Source organism: Cupressus sempervirens, chromosome 2, assembly GCF_028749045.1.
Source record: "Cupressus sempervirens isolate cs-2001-9-10 chromosome 2, ASM2874904v1, whole genome shotgun sequence".
NCBI classification, from domain to species: Eukaryota; Viridiplantae; Streptophyta; class Pinopsida; order Cupressales; family Cupressaceae; genus Cupressus; species Cupressus sempervirens.
In genome coordinates this window covers 84,945,605-84,962,959 of record NC_143119.1, presented here as the reverse complement: position 1 = coordinate 84,962,959, position 17,355 = coordinate 84,945,605, and the positions used below count along the sequence as shown (strand labels likewise).

Sequence of the window (17,355 nt, the reverse complement as noted above, 5' to 3'; positions counted from 1 at the left end):
AATATTGAAGCTCCTGCTCCCAAGTCAAACATCATTTTTTGGGCCGTGAGTGTAGACCTATTAATGTGTCAAGGGTCAAATAAGAAAGAGTTGCCGCCTAGGCAAATAGTGGCATTTGTAAAAGAAAAAGAAAATCCTGAAAAATCAATTACAAAAGGGAAACAAGATGCTTATGCTGAAAAACAAAGAACATTGACACCACCCACTCACCAAGCCTCTAGACATCCCAACTTGCCTATGCCTTCTAGGGACAATGATGAAGTAGAACCACAAATCACCACACACAAGAGAGACCCATTAGATAAGGCATTCTAAATGAGTTGAAAGATATTGTTGATGAAAAAATTAGATGTCGCCTCTATACGATTGGAACATCATTCAACTTAGTGAGATCACCTTATTGGAGTTAAGTGGTGTAAGCAATAAATAATGCACATTTTGGTTACCAAGGCCCTAGATATGAGAAGTTGTGCAGCACCTTATTGCATAATAAGGAAAAATGTAGAGTACCAACTAAAACCAATAAGAGATTCTTAGGTTCAAACACGTGTTGATTGTGAGAGGGAAGTAAAAGATGCAAAGTTTATTTCCCAGATTCTCATTAATTTCATAGAGGTGGTAGGTAGTGATAATGTTGTCTAAGTAGTTACAAACAATGCGACAAATTGCAAGTGCTTTGTAGAGGCTAATTATGATTACATCTTTTAGACACTGTGCATTGTCCATTCCCTCAATTTAGTGATGCAAGCATTTGGCACCCAAATAGATTGGGTAAAGAAAATATACGAGAGTGAGGAGATTCAAAAGTTTATGACAAACCACAATATGTCACAAGCAATTCTAAAAACTTTCTTCAAAATGGAATTATTGAAGGTAAATTATAAAATTTAATTTATTGAGTTTCATTAATAATTTACCATTTTATGTCATTTTTTACATAACAATTTGTGCTACTATTGACATGTTTTTAGGTGGCTGAAACCCGCTTTGCATCACACATTATTGTCCTTAGACGACTTGTGAGGGTAAAGGATGCATTGTCACAAATGGTTATTAGCAACCAATGGGGTATTTGGAAGAAGTCCAATACAGCAAGAGCCCAAAAGGTGAAGACAATGATATTGGATGATGATTGGTGGCCTCGTGTGAATTACTTATTAGAATTTACCAAGCCTATAATGTCTACGCTTTGGTTTGCCGACACTGATAAACCATGCTTGAGGGATAATTATGATGCCATGAACACCATGTTGGAGTAAGTAAAATTGGTAAGTTATATTTCACTACACTATCCTTATTTGTTGAGAGATATCTAAATTTGTATTAACATAACTTACAAGAACATCATTTGATATCCCTAGTCATACAAAGGAGAGCAAATGATTCTAATGACACCTCATGCAAAAACGTGGCAGTAATTGTTCTTCACCGCTGGAACAAGACGGCAGCTTTGCATCTCCTAGCTTATGCTCTATCCTCCAAGTATTTAGCCAAGAGGTACTTTCTATTCCAAGTAGACTGGCACCATATAGAGATGTTGAGGTTGCTAGTGGGTATAAGAGGGCATTTAATAATATGTAAAATGATCCAAAGGTGGGGACAAATGTTAGGACAAATTTTCGATAATTCATCTCACAAAAAACGCAGACCTTATTACTATGAATGACCAAAGCAAAATGAATGGTATTACATGGTTGTACCTTCAAGGGCAAGATTATATGTACCTCCAGCCTCTTGCAATTAAAACCCTATCACAAGTAAGTTTTTTAATTTGAAGTGTTTTTCTTCCTTTTTTGGCCACTTACAATATAGAATTTAACGCTTAAGGCTCTTGAATTTATCTTGTATTTTTCATTTTTTATTTTGTTTGTTTTCTCTCTCAGTTGTGAGTTCTTTTGTCACTGAGCAGAATTGGAGTGCATACTCCATTATCCACTCAATGAAGAGTAAACAATTGGGTTCAAAAAGGCAAAAGACTTGGTGTTTGTTCACCAAGGTAAACTTGTAGCAACCCACCTCCAAAAAAAGATATAAAAATATTGTCGAATCTTACAGTATTTTGAAAAATAATATAATTTTTATTATTTAATTGGCGAATCTCACATTATTTAAATATTTTAAATACTAAATTTTATAAAAATGTGGCGATTTTAAATATTTTTAAGAACTAAATTATTAGCCAATTTTTTCTAAAAAATACCCTGTTGTTCACAACAACTTGTGCCTCCTAGCATGTAGGGATCCAAAATAAAAGAAGGGGGCAGAAAAACTTTGGGATGTGGCACCGGAGTTTGCTGACATGGATATGACTAGTCAAGATCTGGCTAGAGCCACTTTACTTGATGTGGATGATGATGAAGATGACACAACACCAAAGGGTGCTAGTCAAATCGGTTTTGGTTTCGATGATGGTGATGATCTATTACTTGCAGCTACTCAAGACTCCAATGATCCGCATTTCTTGATAATTCATTTAATGATTGATGAGTACTTTCATGGTTCACGGATATTGAATCAAGTTTCAAACATTAATGAACTATTAAGTGTATTTTGAATTTTCATTTTGTAATTCACTAATTTGATGTGATGATTTTCTTTTGAATCATAATGATAATGTTTTTCTTTAACATTTAACATTGATCACTCATCAAGCATCATAGATTCATACTATGAAATGATTTAGGTTTACAATTATGTATGTTTTTCTTATTTTTTGAACATATATATATATATTTCTCCTTATGATTTGACCCTCACACTATGCCATGTTTCTCTTCTATAACTCTAGGACTTGCACACTTGGACGAATTTTGAAGGTGAGTGAGGATTAAGACCTATGAGAGAAGGCAGATATTTACGGTGTGCAAGGATTAAGAACACATTAGAGTCTGGAGAAAGAAACATGATAGGTCCGCTTGAAGCAATATCCACACTAAGCCCAAGAAAAAATAGGTAATAGAGAACCCTTTGCCCTTGTGGACAGTCAACATGAGCATCCACCGGGGCAGCCTACTTAGTGAGTTGCTTGTGCTTGCTTTCCCTATATATGCCTCATCCCATTAAAGAAAAGAGCCATCATTGTAGAGTCAACGAGAAGAATATAAAGGGGATTCCTTGATTGCTCTATATATGCCTAAGAGCAAATATGTATTAGAGCCCTCTTGGCACAAAGGCCACATAATATGGTCATCCCTAGGGCCTAATAGGTAAACATCTTATTACTCCCCACTTACACCAATGATCCTTCATACAAGATGGATTTCAAACAGTTCCATTATGAGGCATATGCACTTTACATTTCATTATATGAATGCACATACATGAGAGATAATATTGTCAAAAGTGCATAAGCTCAATATATACCACAAAACTATTGTAAGATTATAGAATGTTACAAAGAACTGATCTAAAAAGAGTATAGGACTGTTGCTTTGGAGCCTGGTTGAATAGTAATCACTGTGGGTAATGCTTTGATGTATAAATATTCCATCTTAAGTTCCTTTCCTTTCTATATTGGAATGCTTCTTGTTCAATACTTTTCATTGTTTCCTTTTGAGAATAATTATTTATTTCCAAATTGATGATGGATGATCTGCTTTTGTAATTATTATTTATTACTCAATGAATCTCTCCTTCCTTGTATACCCACAATATCAGGGAGAGATCATGTCTCTCCAATATTTCTACCCCTTAGAAAGAGTAACTACTTTTCCTCTAGACCATTGGCTTAAACTTAATTTGTTTTTAATTATTTCTTGTTCTAGGAAATCACTGCCTCACAAATGCTTATTTATTAAGTCGGATATAATGAACAGTGTCATTTGTTCTAACCTTGGTGCTGTCTTATTTGTCTGTTTTAAGAAATCTCAGGTGTTTAGATTACTGGGTTGGCCTCCCTCATTTAGTCACTTATGAAACCTTGCTCAGCCCTTAATCTGGTTGGCCCTCCCCTTATTCATCACTTTTCTGGGTCAGCCTTGCACTTAATAAGCGCCCAGGTTACAATTATTATTTATTTTGCCCTAGTTTCAGGTGTGTTAGGATGCTATGAAAAAGCAATTGAACTCATTCAACATAGTGATAAGTCAATTAACCACAATTGATGTTAGAAGGAATGAAGAAGATGCATGCATCATATTGTTGTTGTATTATATTGTTGCATATTTTGCCAAATTCATAGGACAAACTTGTTATGGTCAACTTGCTATGGTCATTAGTAGTACCATCATATAAATTATGAACATAATAGCTAGTTCCAACCCTGCTATCAAAATAGATGAGACAAACATATCTGGATAATATAACGAAAGAAAGAAAGAAAGAAAGAAACTGTCTAGGGAACAAACAATAGATGTTTTTAAGTGAATCTAAATCACCAAGATGACCAATGACAAAATGTTGAAGCTACAAGAAAACTTGGCATTGTAAGAAGCAATACAGATTTAAATTTGTTGGCAGAAGTAAGAAAACTAACATTGCCCCTTCCAAATAAGCATACACCTCACCTAAAGAAACAAGGGATGTACATATGACATCTTCAAGTACACACATCCTCATTTATCGTTGGTTTTCGGTGCTTTCATTCATTTATCCTGAGGATGAGTGGTTTTGTGAATATGAAAGTTATAATGGAGAGGTGATATCTTCTTGGTAGCCAACTCATCATATAAGATTGTAAGTCAAAAAAAGGCAAGGTGTTGTTTATAATTGGAAGGATTCAGAAATTCCTTGGGGTTTTGGCAGTTGCATATCCTAAGTATGGCTATAAATATAATATTTGTAAGCAAAATAAGTGACACAAGCAAAGAAATTAGCAAGATGATTTGAGGAGCAATGACGTTCTGTAGGAAACCACTGCTCAAGCTTGAGACAAGCAGGGCCAATGATGGACATAATAGCTCTATTGCTCTTGAGGTTTGAACATGTATGTTGCCTATGGAGAAGACAATGCTTTAGCATGAGAGGATGGCAAAAATTGGACAGAAAGGGATTCCAGCATGTTACACACTAATGGTTTAACAGAGATTTTTTTTATCACTCCTTAGATTTTGATCCTTATGAAAATTGTGTGTATGGCTAAACAAAATTCTTATGAATATTGTGTATATGGTCAAACAAAATCGGATAACATTTCTCACAATAATTACAAGAGTCAGTTGGATTTAATGCATAGTCGTGTTCGGAAGCTTCCCATTCCATAAGCTGGAAAACCTTTGTTTCATGTTTCATATAAAGATGATCTCTCCAAAAAAACATAGATATATTTCCTCAAACATAAAACTTACTATTTTAGTAAATTTAAGGAATTTGAGGCTCTTGTAGTATTAGAATATTCTAATGTTTCTTTAATGGTCATCTCAGTCAGGCTTTAGTTTATTTAGTAGTTTCTATTTCTATCTTTAGTTCACAATTGTTTCTTTTAGAAAAATCGCCTTGGCAAATCTTTATAAAAAGCTTTCATCTCCTTTGTTTAATACAACTACAGCAACAGCGATTTACCATAACATGGTATCAGAGCAGGTCAATGAGATTTCATAAAATTTTGCGGATTTTGTTTAAGGAAATTTTGAGCCTCTTTTGATCTGGATTTTTTTCCAGAAATTTGCTTTTCGATTTTTAGAAATAAAAATCATTAAGGTATTTTAAGAAACTTTTGCAATTCGCCTTGGAGGATTTTTGCTAGAAATCGCAAACCTGATTAAGGGTTTTGATCATGCGATTTATTGGTTGCAGCAAAAGTCTTTGATTTTTTAGGGTTGCATGTTTGTTGCTTGTGTTGGTTTACCATGCGAAGTCTCGTGTTTTGCCGCCCTTAGAAAATTCTAATGTTTTCATAATTCTCCCTTAAAAAATGTGAGTTTCTATAATCTTTCCCTTAAAAAATGTGAGTTTCTATAATCTTTCCCTTAAAAAATTCTGTTTTTGTAATTCGCAAAGTTGCGTGGGATTCCTTCATGGGTTTATAATTTTTTCCTCAAAAAGTATTTGTTGGTTTTTACCATTTTTCCTCAAAAACGAAGCTTTGTATTGTCTTGTTTTGACTGATTTTTCACCTCAAAATCATGTTGAGTTTTGATCAAATTTTCAACTCAAAAATTGTGTTTGGTTTTTGTTGATTTTTCTCCTCAATAATCGTGGCTTTTGCAGTTTGTTTTAGGGCATCATGCTCATCTGCAAAGTTTGGAGGGTTTGTCGATTCTTCCTCAACATCATGCAAGTTGTTCTTAGTGTTTGTCTTTGTCTCCAGGGAAGAGCAGCTTCATTATCCAACACCAGGTTGGATATTTTGTGATGATTTCTAGTCAGATGTTTTGCTGATTCTGAGAGGGTTAGTGGAAAACTCATCTCCATAGCAAAGTCAGTGGAAGGCTCTTGTCTCTTATTGCAAAGCATTCAAAAGAAGGTGGCACCCTTCTCTATTCTTGTACGGGCGAATTTTGGCTTTTGGCCATTAACATTTTGTAGATCCAGGGAGGGTCTCAGCAGCAACAAAATGTTTTGTAGATTTTGTGACTAAAAGACAACAGTTAGACAATGACCATTAAGGAAGGGTATTAGAATATTCTATTGATTCTTTAATGGTCATCTTAGTCAATCTTTAGTTTATTTAGTAGTTTCTATTTCTATCTTTAGTTCACAATTGTTTCTTTTAGAAACATCGTCTTTGTAAATCTTTATAAGGAGTTTTCATCTCCTTTGCTTAATACAACTACAAGAACATCGATTGACCATAGCATGTAGAAACTTAGACAGAAAAAAGATAAATATTAATGATGAGAAGTGTTTTGCTCATATGAATTTGAGCAATTTCATAGCAGCATAGAGGTGCTCACTTTGGTAGTTGAAAGATATCCTTGTATTCTTCCAACTTGCAATTCAACTTTAAGGACCCTTTTGCTGCTGGGGAAACTGTTGTATCCTTTGATGCACTAAGGCATTCCCATGTTCAGCTCTCACCATCAAAAGCACAAACTTGTTACTAGAACAAATAGCTCCTACATATGTTGGCACTAAACAGTGATTACTTTGATATGACCTCAAATAAGCAATATCTCTATCACTAACATCTATGACGACATCTCTTGGAGTTTTTCAAAAATTGCATTTGAGTGGTAAAGATACAGTTTCCTATCTAAAAGATCAAATATGTCTAGTGAAGCAATGTCAAAAAGCATTGTATTATGAAAGAATTGAAAAGGATTTAAAAATACTAAACAACAGTTCTCAGATCCCACATTGAGCCATTCAATAGAGTTTGGTTATGGGTGAGGCATAAGTGAAAGTACAATCTTTAAATTGCAATACAAGAAACACATCCACATTTGAGAATGAAACAACCTTGCTAAGGGAAATAGACATATTTGCAGTATCCACCATAGCACTAGGCTGACTCCATTATCCCCGTGCCGTTGTCCTATGTCATAATGCTAGTTCCTTTTTTATGAATGTGCGCATAATCTTTCAACTGCACCTCCGCATATTTCAGTTTGGGTACAGGTGCAGTCACATGGACCTTCGACTGGAGCATAACATCAGGGAACAGTTAAGGCAGCTTTGTGAGACAATTTGGCTTCATATGATGCTTTATGACATGCAAATGTCAAAGAAAGTCATCCCTTGTACATGGACAATCAAGGGGTGGTCAAGTAAACCAAAATATAATCTTCCATGACCGTACCCAGCATGTTGTGTTTCACTGTCTTTACATCCACAAGCTGGAAGAAACCAGATCAATTCAGTTGCAGTATGTCAATTAAGGATCAGACTGTAGATATTCTCACCAAGTCTCTCAGCTTGGTAAGTTCATCAGATTCAGGGGATAATTTAGTCTAGTTGGCAATAAGAGGGTGTTAGAATAATATCTACTTATATATGAATGGTCAATATTGTATTTTATTGGCTTAGATTCAGTCAATTTAGTTTAGATTGAATGTTTCTATTTCTGCTTTCAGTTGTTGTTTGTTTCGTTTAAAAACTTATTACAATGAAATTGCCTATAAATTGTATTCCTTCCTCAGTAATAAACTAGCTATTACCATTGTCTAATTTGTTTCAAAATTAAGACTCAGAAATTACTTAAGTAGACATTCAACAAGTGATAAAATCCAGAGCTGACAAATGGGAACCAAAAAGCACCGGATGATGTTCAGATCAATTAATCTATACTAATGTGCTGCAGAATGTCTTTGAATATATCATATGTAGGATGTATTTATACCATTTTTTTCAACAAATATCCCACAAGGTTTGGAAAAGGCATATAAGGCATATACCACAAACTGTACTCTGTATACATATAACTTAAAACAGAACAATGACGCTAGATTCCTATTCACCAGAAAAGTGATACAGAGTTTTTGTTTAGTTGGAAATTATTCTATCGTATAACATTCTTTTTGTTTGCATAGAATTTATTATTGGTGACCAAAAGCACTGTTAGCTCAAATCCAAAAAGACTGCAAGATGCAGACAAACCATAAAATGGGAAATAGAGAAGTGAATTTTTTAGGACATACCTTCCCTATCAACCAGTCCAATGTCAAATGGGTGACTTGAGGGGATTGTTATCAAGCCTCGAGGTCCATCCAATTGAGATGGATTCTGCAAAGACCATACATCCAGTGTCACAGAATGGAAATTACATACAAAATTAGAAATTGCATACAGTGACAAGGTAGGTTATCCTTAGATAGCACTAGTAATTGTAAACATGCTTTCAACAATGTATAATGTATATAACTTGAAGAAATTTCATTTTAACAGAGGATATAAAATTGAGGTCTCATCTCTTATGAGAACAGATCAAAAAACACTAGCAGCCCATGTACACCATTTTTTTAAGAAGAAATTTTTTTTTAAAATTAAACAGAACATTCATTACACATGACCCCTTTTTTATAATATTAAGTGAACTTGAGTAATTTTGCATTAAGTCCTCAATAAATCAATATTAATATAAAAAATGAGTTCGCCTATTAATTCTCTACAGTCCCGGAAAAAGGGGGTATTACAAAATACTATAACTCCAATACTAAACAGTAAACACAGAAAATCACAATAAAATTGTCCATAATCAGTAGATGGTAGGTCTAAAAGTCTAAATCATGTAGATTTGATGTCATACCCTCACTTTCAACTATAGTTCACTCCTTGAACAGTTGCTCCTCTTTCTGCTCTTTTCCTTTCCAAATGTGAAAATGAATTTATTTTTCTTCTTTTTGGTTATTTTATGCTTAGATTAGGTTTTGGTATTGTTAAATGTGGTTTGAGTGCCCTTGTGGGCCAGCGAACCTTTTTTTAAACTTAAAAATCCTTTTTTTTTAACTGGCAATCCTTTATCTATCCAAAAAAACTGGTGATACAAAAATGGCTTGAACCACAGGGGACAGCCAGGACTCTGCTGCTCTCAAAGTGGCATTTTGGGACAGTACCCTATTTGCCAAAAATGGGATGCCTTTGGAGACAGCAAATTCCTGTCCCTAGGTCCCCATACTGTCCCTGGGTCAGGTGGAATTTCACAGGGGACACACCCCCTTGGAGCATAGAAAATAAATTTTGTTGTCAAGCTGGCATTTTTCAATCTCCAACCACTTTGTCTTTCCTCAAGCAAGAGCTTTCAATTAAGCATTCACCTATGGTTTAGCCAAAGACAGTCTACTACAAGATTGTTACATAGTGATTTTTGACCATTGCCTTGAAGTTTTCTATCATACAAAGAACCAAACAAGTCTTATCCTTTCTATTCATATTGTATTGTTCCCCAATCTTGATGCCATGCCGATAGGCATGCTCCAACATCGCATAATGCAAAAAGTCATAGTAATTTTGATGTAGTGGTACAAATTATTTGTGTACTACAAAACTTCACAGAGGCGTATTTTGTAAAGAATAAAAGCTGCTAGAAGTCATAGAGCTTGTTTGTATATGTTTGAGCTTGTTTGTATATGTTTCCACAGATACTTACGTTTCAACTAGTAGAATTGTTGTAAGACATTCCGCTTAGTAAACTTGGACCATGTTGGAATAGTTATCAAATTCACTTTTTTTCTTCACAATATAACAATTCCACGAATAAGGCATTTGCTTGAACATCTTTAAGGTTGTTGAGGTAATATTTGCAGCACATGTGTGCTTATTGACAGTCTAATACATCTCCAAATTTATGTGTCAATCATCCAATGTCTTGGAATTAATTTCACCTTCGAACATTGGGCAGTCAAGATTGAATTGTAGCCCAAATGAGATTTAATGCTAGAATGATGAATTGAAAGTGGTATATGATCTTGTTGGATTCACGTGGAGGATCGAGTCCCAAAAATGTTAAAAAAAAATGCTGCTCTTTTTCCTCCCAAAGCTTCTTGGCTATACTTCTGCACTTCTTTGTAAATGGTTTTCTTTGCATTGGTAAACATCTTGGCCTATTGTCAATGCTCTTCTAGACATTCAGAACATAACTAAGTTCTATATCTTCTTTGTGACAAAGTGAACAAGAAATCATATTAGGACGAAAAAAAGAATTTTAAGTGATCTTATTGGCAGCATACAAGACTGTGCATAGAATTATTCAAATATCACTGATTTCTGTTGAGCCCAAGAGTTTGCACAACAACCATTTTGCAAACTAATTAATAGATGCACATATACAATTAGTCTACAATTTATGTTGATCATGCAATAAAATACAACAACGAACTAGGATGCATCATTACATGTTCAAAAAGGATGGAGGATAGCAAATATAGCTATTATTCATTTTGAACCCAATGTTATACAGCTGCATACACATGTTAGACTTGAAAGCCAAAACTGTGTATTCATGTGGGCAGGATCCCAAGATGGATTGCTCAGTGCTGAGAAAGCAGTACAAATGATAGAGTTTGTAACATGTCCAACACAACAGAGATTGTGTGGACTAGCATCTCAGATATAGAATCTTCAATCTATTGAATGGAAAGTCAGTTCCAAGAATGATTGATACACCCAATCATTCTACTGCTTCAACTGTATTTTGTCCTAAAAGATGAAGTGTCATGCGGCTAGCCTACACTAAACAAGCATACTCCATTGGCATCATGCCTTTGACTTCTTGTGCACGTAAAACCAAGCAAGATGACATGCACTTCGCAATGTTTACCTGCTTGTAAATTTGCCAAATCTCACAAGGAGTTTGTTTGCCGCTGAAGTCCAATCCTGATATGCTCAGAGTGGTGTAGGTCAGCAAATCACAAACAGGTGTGCTGAAATCAACTTTCCAACTCATTACATCAATAGAATAACGTTTTCCAATAAACTTATCCATATCAGACTTCAACTAGGACTATAAACTGAAGGGGTGTTCTTGCAATTTTCTCAAAACCCTAATTGCCTTGAAAATGGCACAATGTTCCTAAGCTCCAAATAGTTGTCAATGAAAGAAGAATGAATCTAACAGTTGACAGAGTCCTTGAAGAAGATGATGTTGTTTTTGGTCCTTGCAGTCAGTCATCAAAATATCTCTGGCAAAGTTTAACTATAAGATAGTCAATGTGTAATCTTGGAGAACATTAAAAAACTAGGTAGAATTGTTAATTACAATGGAACTAAAGCTGAACGACCTTCATCAGACAAAGCATCTACAACCATATTAGCTTTCCTTTTCTTGAACAGGATTTCAATGTTCTAGCTTTGTAGCTTGTTTATCAGCTTTGACCGTTCTTTAGAAAGTGCAACCTACATCAGTGAATGTTGTATGACTATGAGATGGCTTGTTTGAAAAAAAATCTGGCACAGCCGCAAATAATCCTATCAGTGACTAAATAAACCAACAGTTAATGTTTATGTGGTCTTATTGTTTAGGTGGCCAAGCATTGTTCTCAGACACTTAATACTAGAACCAAAAGATAAAACGATCATACACAATGATGATGGGCTGAAAATGTCAAGGATCTACTCTAAGGTAAACTTACAATCATACACAATAATGATGGGCTGAAAATGTCAAGTATCTACTCTAAGGTAAACTTACAATCATACACAATAATGATGGGCTGAAAATGTCAAGTATCTACTCTAAAGATAAACTTAAGTCCAGCAGTGAAATCATCAAGAGTCTTCAATGCAATCACTTTTTCTTAATAATCATTATTAAACACAATTATAAAGCTATAATTTCAATTTCACTAAGGCTTGAAATAAAAATTAGATTGCTGAGAATGGTGCAAAAGAAATCAATTGTATCTATATCTCCTCCAATGTGAATGAAGAAAAAGGCATATAATTTTAACGGATCTCATTCATAATTATGATGACTAAGACATGTCCATACTTAGCCCCTGCTATCCCAATCTGGGAAACTCTGTGGAACGTAGCATAGAAACAGAATATGACTATGGAAGATCAGCTAAATATAAAACAAGAACGTGAAAAACACAATACAAAATTTAAAATTTAAATAAATATCAAGCTTCGCATTTACCAGTATGGTGACCAGACGACCAGTAGCTATAGCCAATAGATTCTCCTCTGACCATAGAACTGAATTTGGATAGCATGGTGATGCAACAAGAGTTGCGACTTGAAAATGTGATGTCATTTTATTCCCAGCCTGCATCTCATTTAAGTAAACCATATAAGTACTGTGAAAAAACAATAATTTCGTGAATATTCTCAATTAGACTTTTCCATGATTCTTAGAATTTCTATTATATCCTCCTTAGCTGAAAAATCACCATGATAAAACACAACCTATGCTTCTTTAATTTCACTAACTAAACCCCTGTATGTGTCACCTAAACAGGATACTGAACTTTCTTTGCCCTAATGCACCTCTGTCACAACATAATCGTAGAGCTAAGGGCGTGGAAGCTCTACTGGGCTTTGAACTTGGCCATCGCTGCTATGAGGGCTCTTAAAATCACTCTGGCACCACTTGACAAATCATGACCTGTACTATTTTATCATAGCTCCTTGTTATATTCTCTTCTATTTTCCTACAACCCATGCAATAATGTCCTGCTATATCCTATTCTTTGCATTTTTCTTACCATTGATATAACAAAGCATGTAAACCACCATGACATTCAATATTTGCATGATCACAGAATTGAATAACGCCGCTATATATACTTCCTATAAGCCGATATTTGTGTAAGTTTGCACCGTCGGGCAGAAATCCAACTGTGTTATTATGGAAAAAAATTCAACTATGAACTAAATTGGACAAAATTAACCCAGTGGCCAAATCACATTGCAATGAACATGTTTAATATAGGACTGCGTGAACAAAATCTAAATAACTTTATCAAAACACATAGGTTTCAGCTATTTCCCAAAGGAGAAGCTTCATTCCCTCGATGCTGAAATGCGTGAGCAAACATACATGTTCAGACAATCTAAACTCAAGACTGAGTTCAAGAAAACATCAAATTAAATAAAGACTTCAAGCTTTCGTAAACCATATCGTTTTCCAACAATTGACTTCAAAAAAAATTAAAATTAAAAACGACGATTCTAACCTCGCATTTTAACAAATTAAAACATCGTATGATTCTATTAAAAAAATACACTTACCATGTGTTAAAGAGCCTTGCTCTGGAGCCCCCCAAACAGCGCATGAACCCTTCAAATGGGATTCCATTAAGACAACGAAAACAACATCCATCAGCAGAGTTTAAAGTACAACCGAAATGGCCGAGCATTTTTTGTCCGCAAGATGTACAGCCAAAACAATGAAATGTAAAATTACCGTTGTTAAAAGTAATGTGAGTTGAAACAGAAGTTACAAGGGAGAAAATATCAGTAAAATTGATGGTGTAAGCGACAGAAGTTCAAATCTGTGTTTTTCTTTGCAAATTATGCAAAAGACCTGGCACCCAAACGAAGAGAGTTCGAAACCCCGGAACCCTTCCAGGATTTTATATATATGCGTTGGTTTTTTCCTTTCGTAGAAAATTGGTTTCCATCATCGAGTTTTCAAATATTTCATAGGGTTTTCACGTCCGACCGTCGCGGGTCAAAAGACGGTTGACAAATTCAGCGAATAGAATTAGACCCGAAAATTACAAATAAAATTATATTTTTAATTTAAATAATTGAATATTTATTCTTTTAATTATATACTTGTTATTTAACTATTTTCATGTTAATTTATCTAATTCAAATTTAAAAGAAAAATTATTAAAAATCATTGCACTTGTGACAAGTTCACCAAATAAATAATTAAGAAAAAGGTAACAGTCACTTTTAAGGTTATTATGTTAATAGAATATTAAGGTTGATCATTTTCAATAAAGAAGAGATGAGGTGGAGTGAGAAAAGCTTGAAGAAGGGTGGGTCAAAATAAATTTTGATGGAGTGTCAAAAAGAAATGTAGGGTTGTCAGGTACACGAGTGTGGCAGGAAACTCTTCTAGCACCTTTTTAGCCATTTAATCCAAAAAGTTGGAGGATAACACTAATAATGAAGCAAAGGCTCAAGCAATTCTTCTAGCACTTTAAATGGTGAAAAAGATTCAAGTGGAATAGCTACACTTCGAAGGAGGTTCTTAGATAATAGTGAACGCAAGTTCTAGTGGAAGAGCCCTTGTTTCAAAATTTAACAAAAAAATTTCAATCATAGAAAAGAAATTGGCAAGTTTCTACAACTTCAAAATTTCACACATTTATAGGGAAGGCAACACATTGGTTGATTCTCTATCCAAAGAGGCGGTTAAAAAACCTCGTAGATTTGATGAGGTGGTTGTTGACTTAGCATCTTGGCATAATAGTAGGTGTGACCCCATTGTGACAATGAGGTGGTGTTGACTTTGCACCTTGATGGGCTACTTCTTCCAAGATGACATTTGAAGGGACTTGAGTGGAGGGTGATGTGAGGATGATACAATTTGGTGACTATCAAGGTGGTGTACATGTCACTCAAGGACAACGACAAAGGCTACAAGATGACATGCAAGTAATGAAGGAATGATGGTCAGGGGATTTGCCAAGATCTAGAGTTTAATGAGTAAATGCTCACTCTAGGCATGGTGGTTTGTAGAAAAAGTCAAAAGGAATGTCACTTTTTTGGTTATTTTTGTCACAGTATTTGGAAAGTGGTCTCAATAGATGGAAGCCAATATTAGTCTCATAAAAACCAAGCAAAAAATGGCCTTTGGGGTAAAAGATTTAATTTTTTTTGAAGAATGTATTCATCACATATAATCCTTTCTTTCTCATCATGGTGTGGGGATTGTTGGGCATTTATAGATATGATTGCCAATTACAAATTTTGCACCAACACAAATATATCATTTATGATCTACGTGTGGGGCTTGGAGTTTGGTGACATTGGAAAATTGAGAATGGTGGTCACCAAGTGTGTATGAGAGAGGAGTTGAAGGCAAGGTCTTAATGCCTTCCTTCTATATGCAAAATAGGGAAGAGGTTGCAATACTAAGAGAGGTAATTGGGTACATGTCCCTAGGTACCTTGACACTTGCATCCATTTCTTCTTTGGTGGGTCAGTGTGAATAGATAAGTGATGAAATTTGATGCTCTAAAGATGTGGATTGTGATATATGATGTAACGCCCCACTAGGGAACCCAAAAGAAATTAACCTAAAATTTCACTAAGTTTGTTAAACATTTTTTTTTTGAAAGATAATAACTTAACAACAGATATAATATAGCGGAAGCAATAATATACACATAACATATTTCATCTCTTAAGGGTCTCATGATGTTGAATCACATTTAAGTTTAATTAATACTAAATCTTGTAAATAACAAATCCACATTAAAGAATAACTACAAGTATGAATACATTTAAATAATATACAATTACAAGATGTCACTTGGCAATAATCAGAATGCACAATCATCTATTGTACAAGTCACAAGGTATGAAAGGTTGAAAAAATATACATCATAAAATAGATTACATCATCTCGTAAGATCTATGAAATCAAATACAATACAACAGAGTATAACCCTCCATCATAGTATTGTTATCTCTAAAAGTTGCACCCTGACTGAATCCTAAAACTTAGTCATCCGAGAAAGATGGAAACACTCTTGAGTAATGGGTATACCAAAAATAGGAGTGAATCTTCGGGTTCTAGGCCGGTTCCTATTGAATAATCACCTATTTGCTCCTTAAAGATAGATTTAAACTTAAGAGGGAAGGAGATAGAAGGAGAATGAAAAGAACTTAAAAATTGGAAAGGTGATAAACCAAAAATGACAACATAACAGGTAACTGTCTCAATCTTGCAAAGTTGTATCTTGTACATGAAAACTTCTCTTCTATATAAGTGATGCAGGAGCATCCAGAGGTATAAGGGCAATCCTGTGTCACCCAAAAAAATGTACTTAGACTTAGTTTCTGTTTCATGTCTTTACATTTTTGGATATCCATTTGGCTCAAATAAAGGTTCCAACTCTCATAGTTCAACTATCAGTGCGTTTGAAAATCCCAAAAAAATAGGAGCATGTATTTGGGCCATCATTTCGGTAAACTAGAAGGTGTGAATTGGCCAAATGAATGTAATCATGATTTAGAGCATTCCAGAAAAAGAATCAGGTCAATAGGCCCCACGGTTTGAAAGTTATTGCAGTTTTTTGGATTTTGGAGACCTCCTAAGAATGCTTCAAAGTCAGGTTTGGGGCATTAAATGACCTTGAAAAGGGTCAAAAAATGGGGGACGAGCAAAGCTTGTCCATAGGGCTATAGAGCGCTTCGAGAGCTTTCCGAAAATGTAAACGGTTCGTCAATCGGAGCTACGGTTCAAAAGTTATGCCTCTCGAAAGTTCGGTTACCGTTTCTGGATTCTTCTAGATTTGCACCAACTTCTAACGCAGCTTCCGGAACCTTCTATTTTGTCGGTGGATGCCTACTAGCACTTTCTAGAATGTACTCCTAGTCCTTAACCCTCTGGGGTCTATTTAAGGAGATTTCTGGCATTGTAAAAGGCAGTTCGGAGTGGAGTTTGAGAGGAGGTGCTAAAAGGAGAAATATTCTCTAGATTTATGCTATTGTAAGCCCTTAGGGCATGTTCTGAAGTTTATTTTCTATTACTATTTGTACTAGCTTATTTTCTCAGTTAATATAATTCCCCTTTTCTGTTGTGTCCATTCTGTTCTTGGGTTGTGTCCCCATCAATAAGCTTGCATATATTTTTCACAATCAGGTCCTAAAAATAACAGTTAAGAAAAAAGACTTTCTACTTAACAATATTGTGGACACAAACTATGACCTACAAACAACATAGACTTTTGTAAAAGGTATTGGCTGAGACGTAAAAGGTACTAGCTAAGACAAAACAAGGAGGAATGACAAATTCACATAATATTTTTATCAATCATGCATTGAACACAAAGATACAGAAAGAAAAGAAGATTA

The 17,355-nt window shown here is 34.8% G+C and overlaps 1 protein-coding gene across 3 annotated transcripts in view; it reads right to left on the bottom strand.

Annotated features, from left to right (window-relative positions):
• Positions 1-13,875, bottom strand: part of LOC149571156 (Transducin/WD40 repeat-like superfamily protein) — a 100,294-nt gene extending 86,419 nt beyond the window's left edge. For 2 of the 3 annotated variants that reach the window (XM_089812725.1, XM_089812727.1), the window contains exons 1-4: positions 13,724-13,875; positions 13,549-13,597; positions 12,455-12,583; positions 8,517-8,601 (exon numbers count right to left, since the gene is read on the bottom strand). In XM_089812725.1, coding sequence (XP_089668851.1) covers positions 8,517-8,601; positions 12,455-12,583; positions 13,549-13,551 — 217 coding nt within the window. In that variant the 5' untranslated portion in view covers positions 13,552-13,597; positions 13,724-13,875. Of the gene's footprint in view, positions 1-8,516; positions 8,602-12,454; positions 12,584-12,849; positions 12,869-13,548; positions 13,598-13,723 lie in introns of those variants that run through there. The other variant, XM_089812726.1, reaches the window with a different exon arrangement.
• Positions 13,876-17,355: the final 3,480 nt, after the last annotated feature.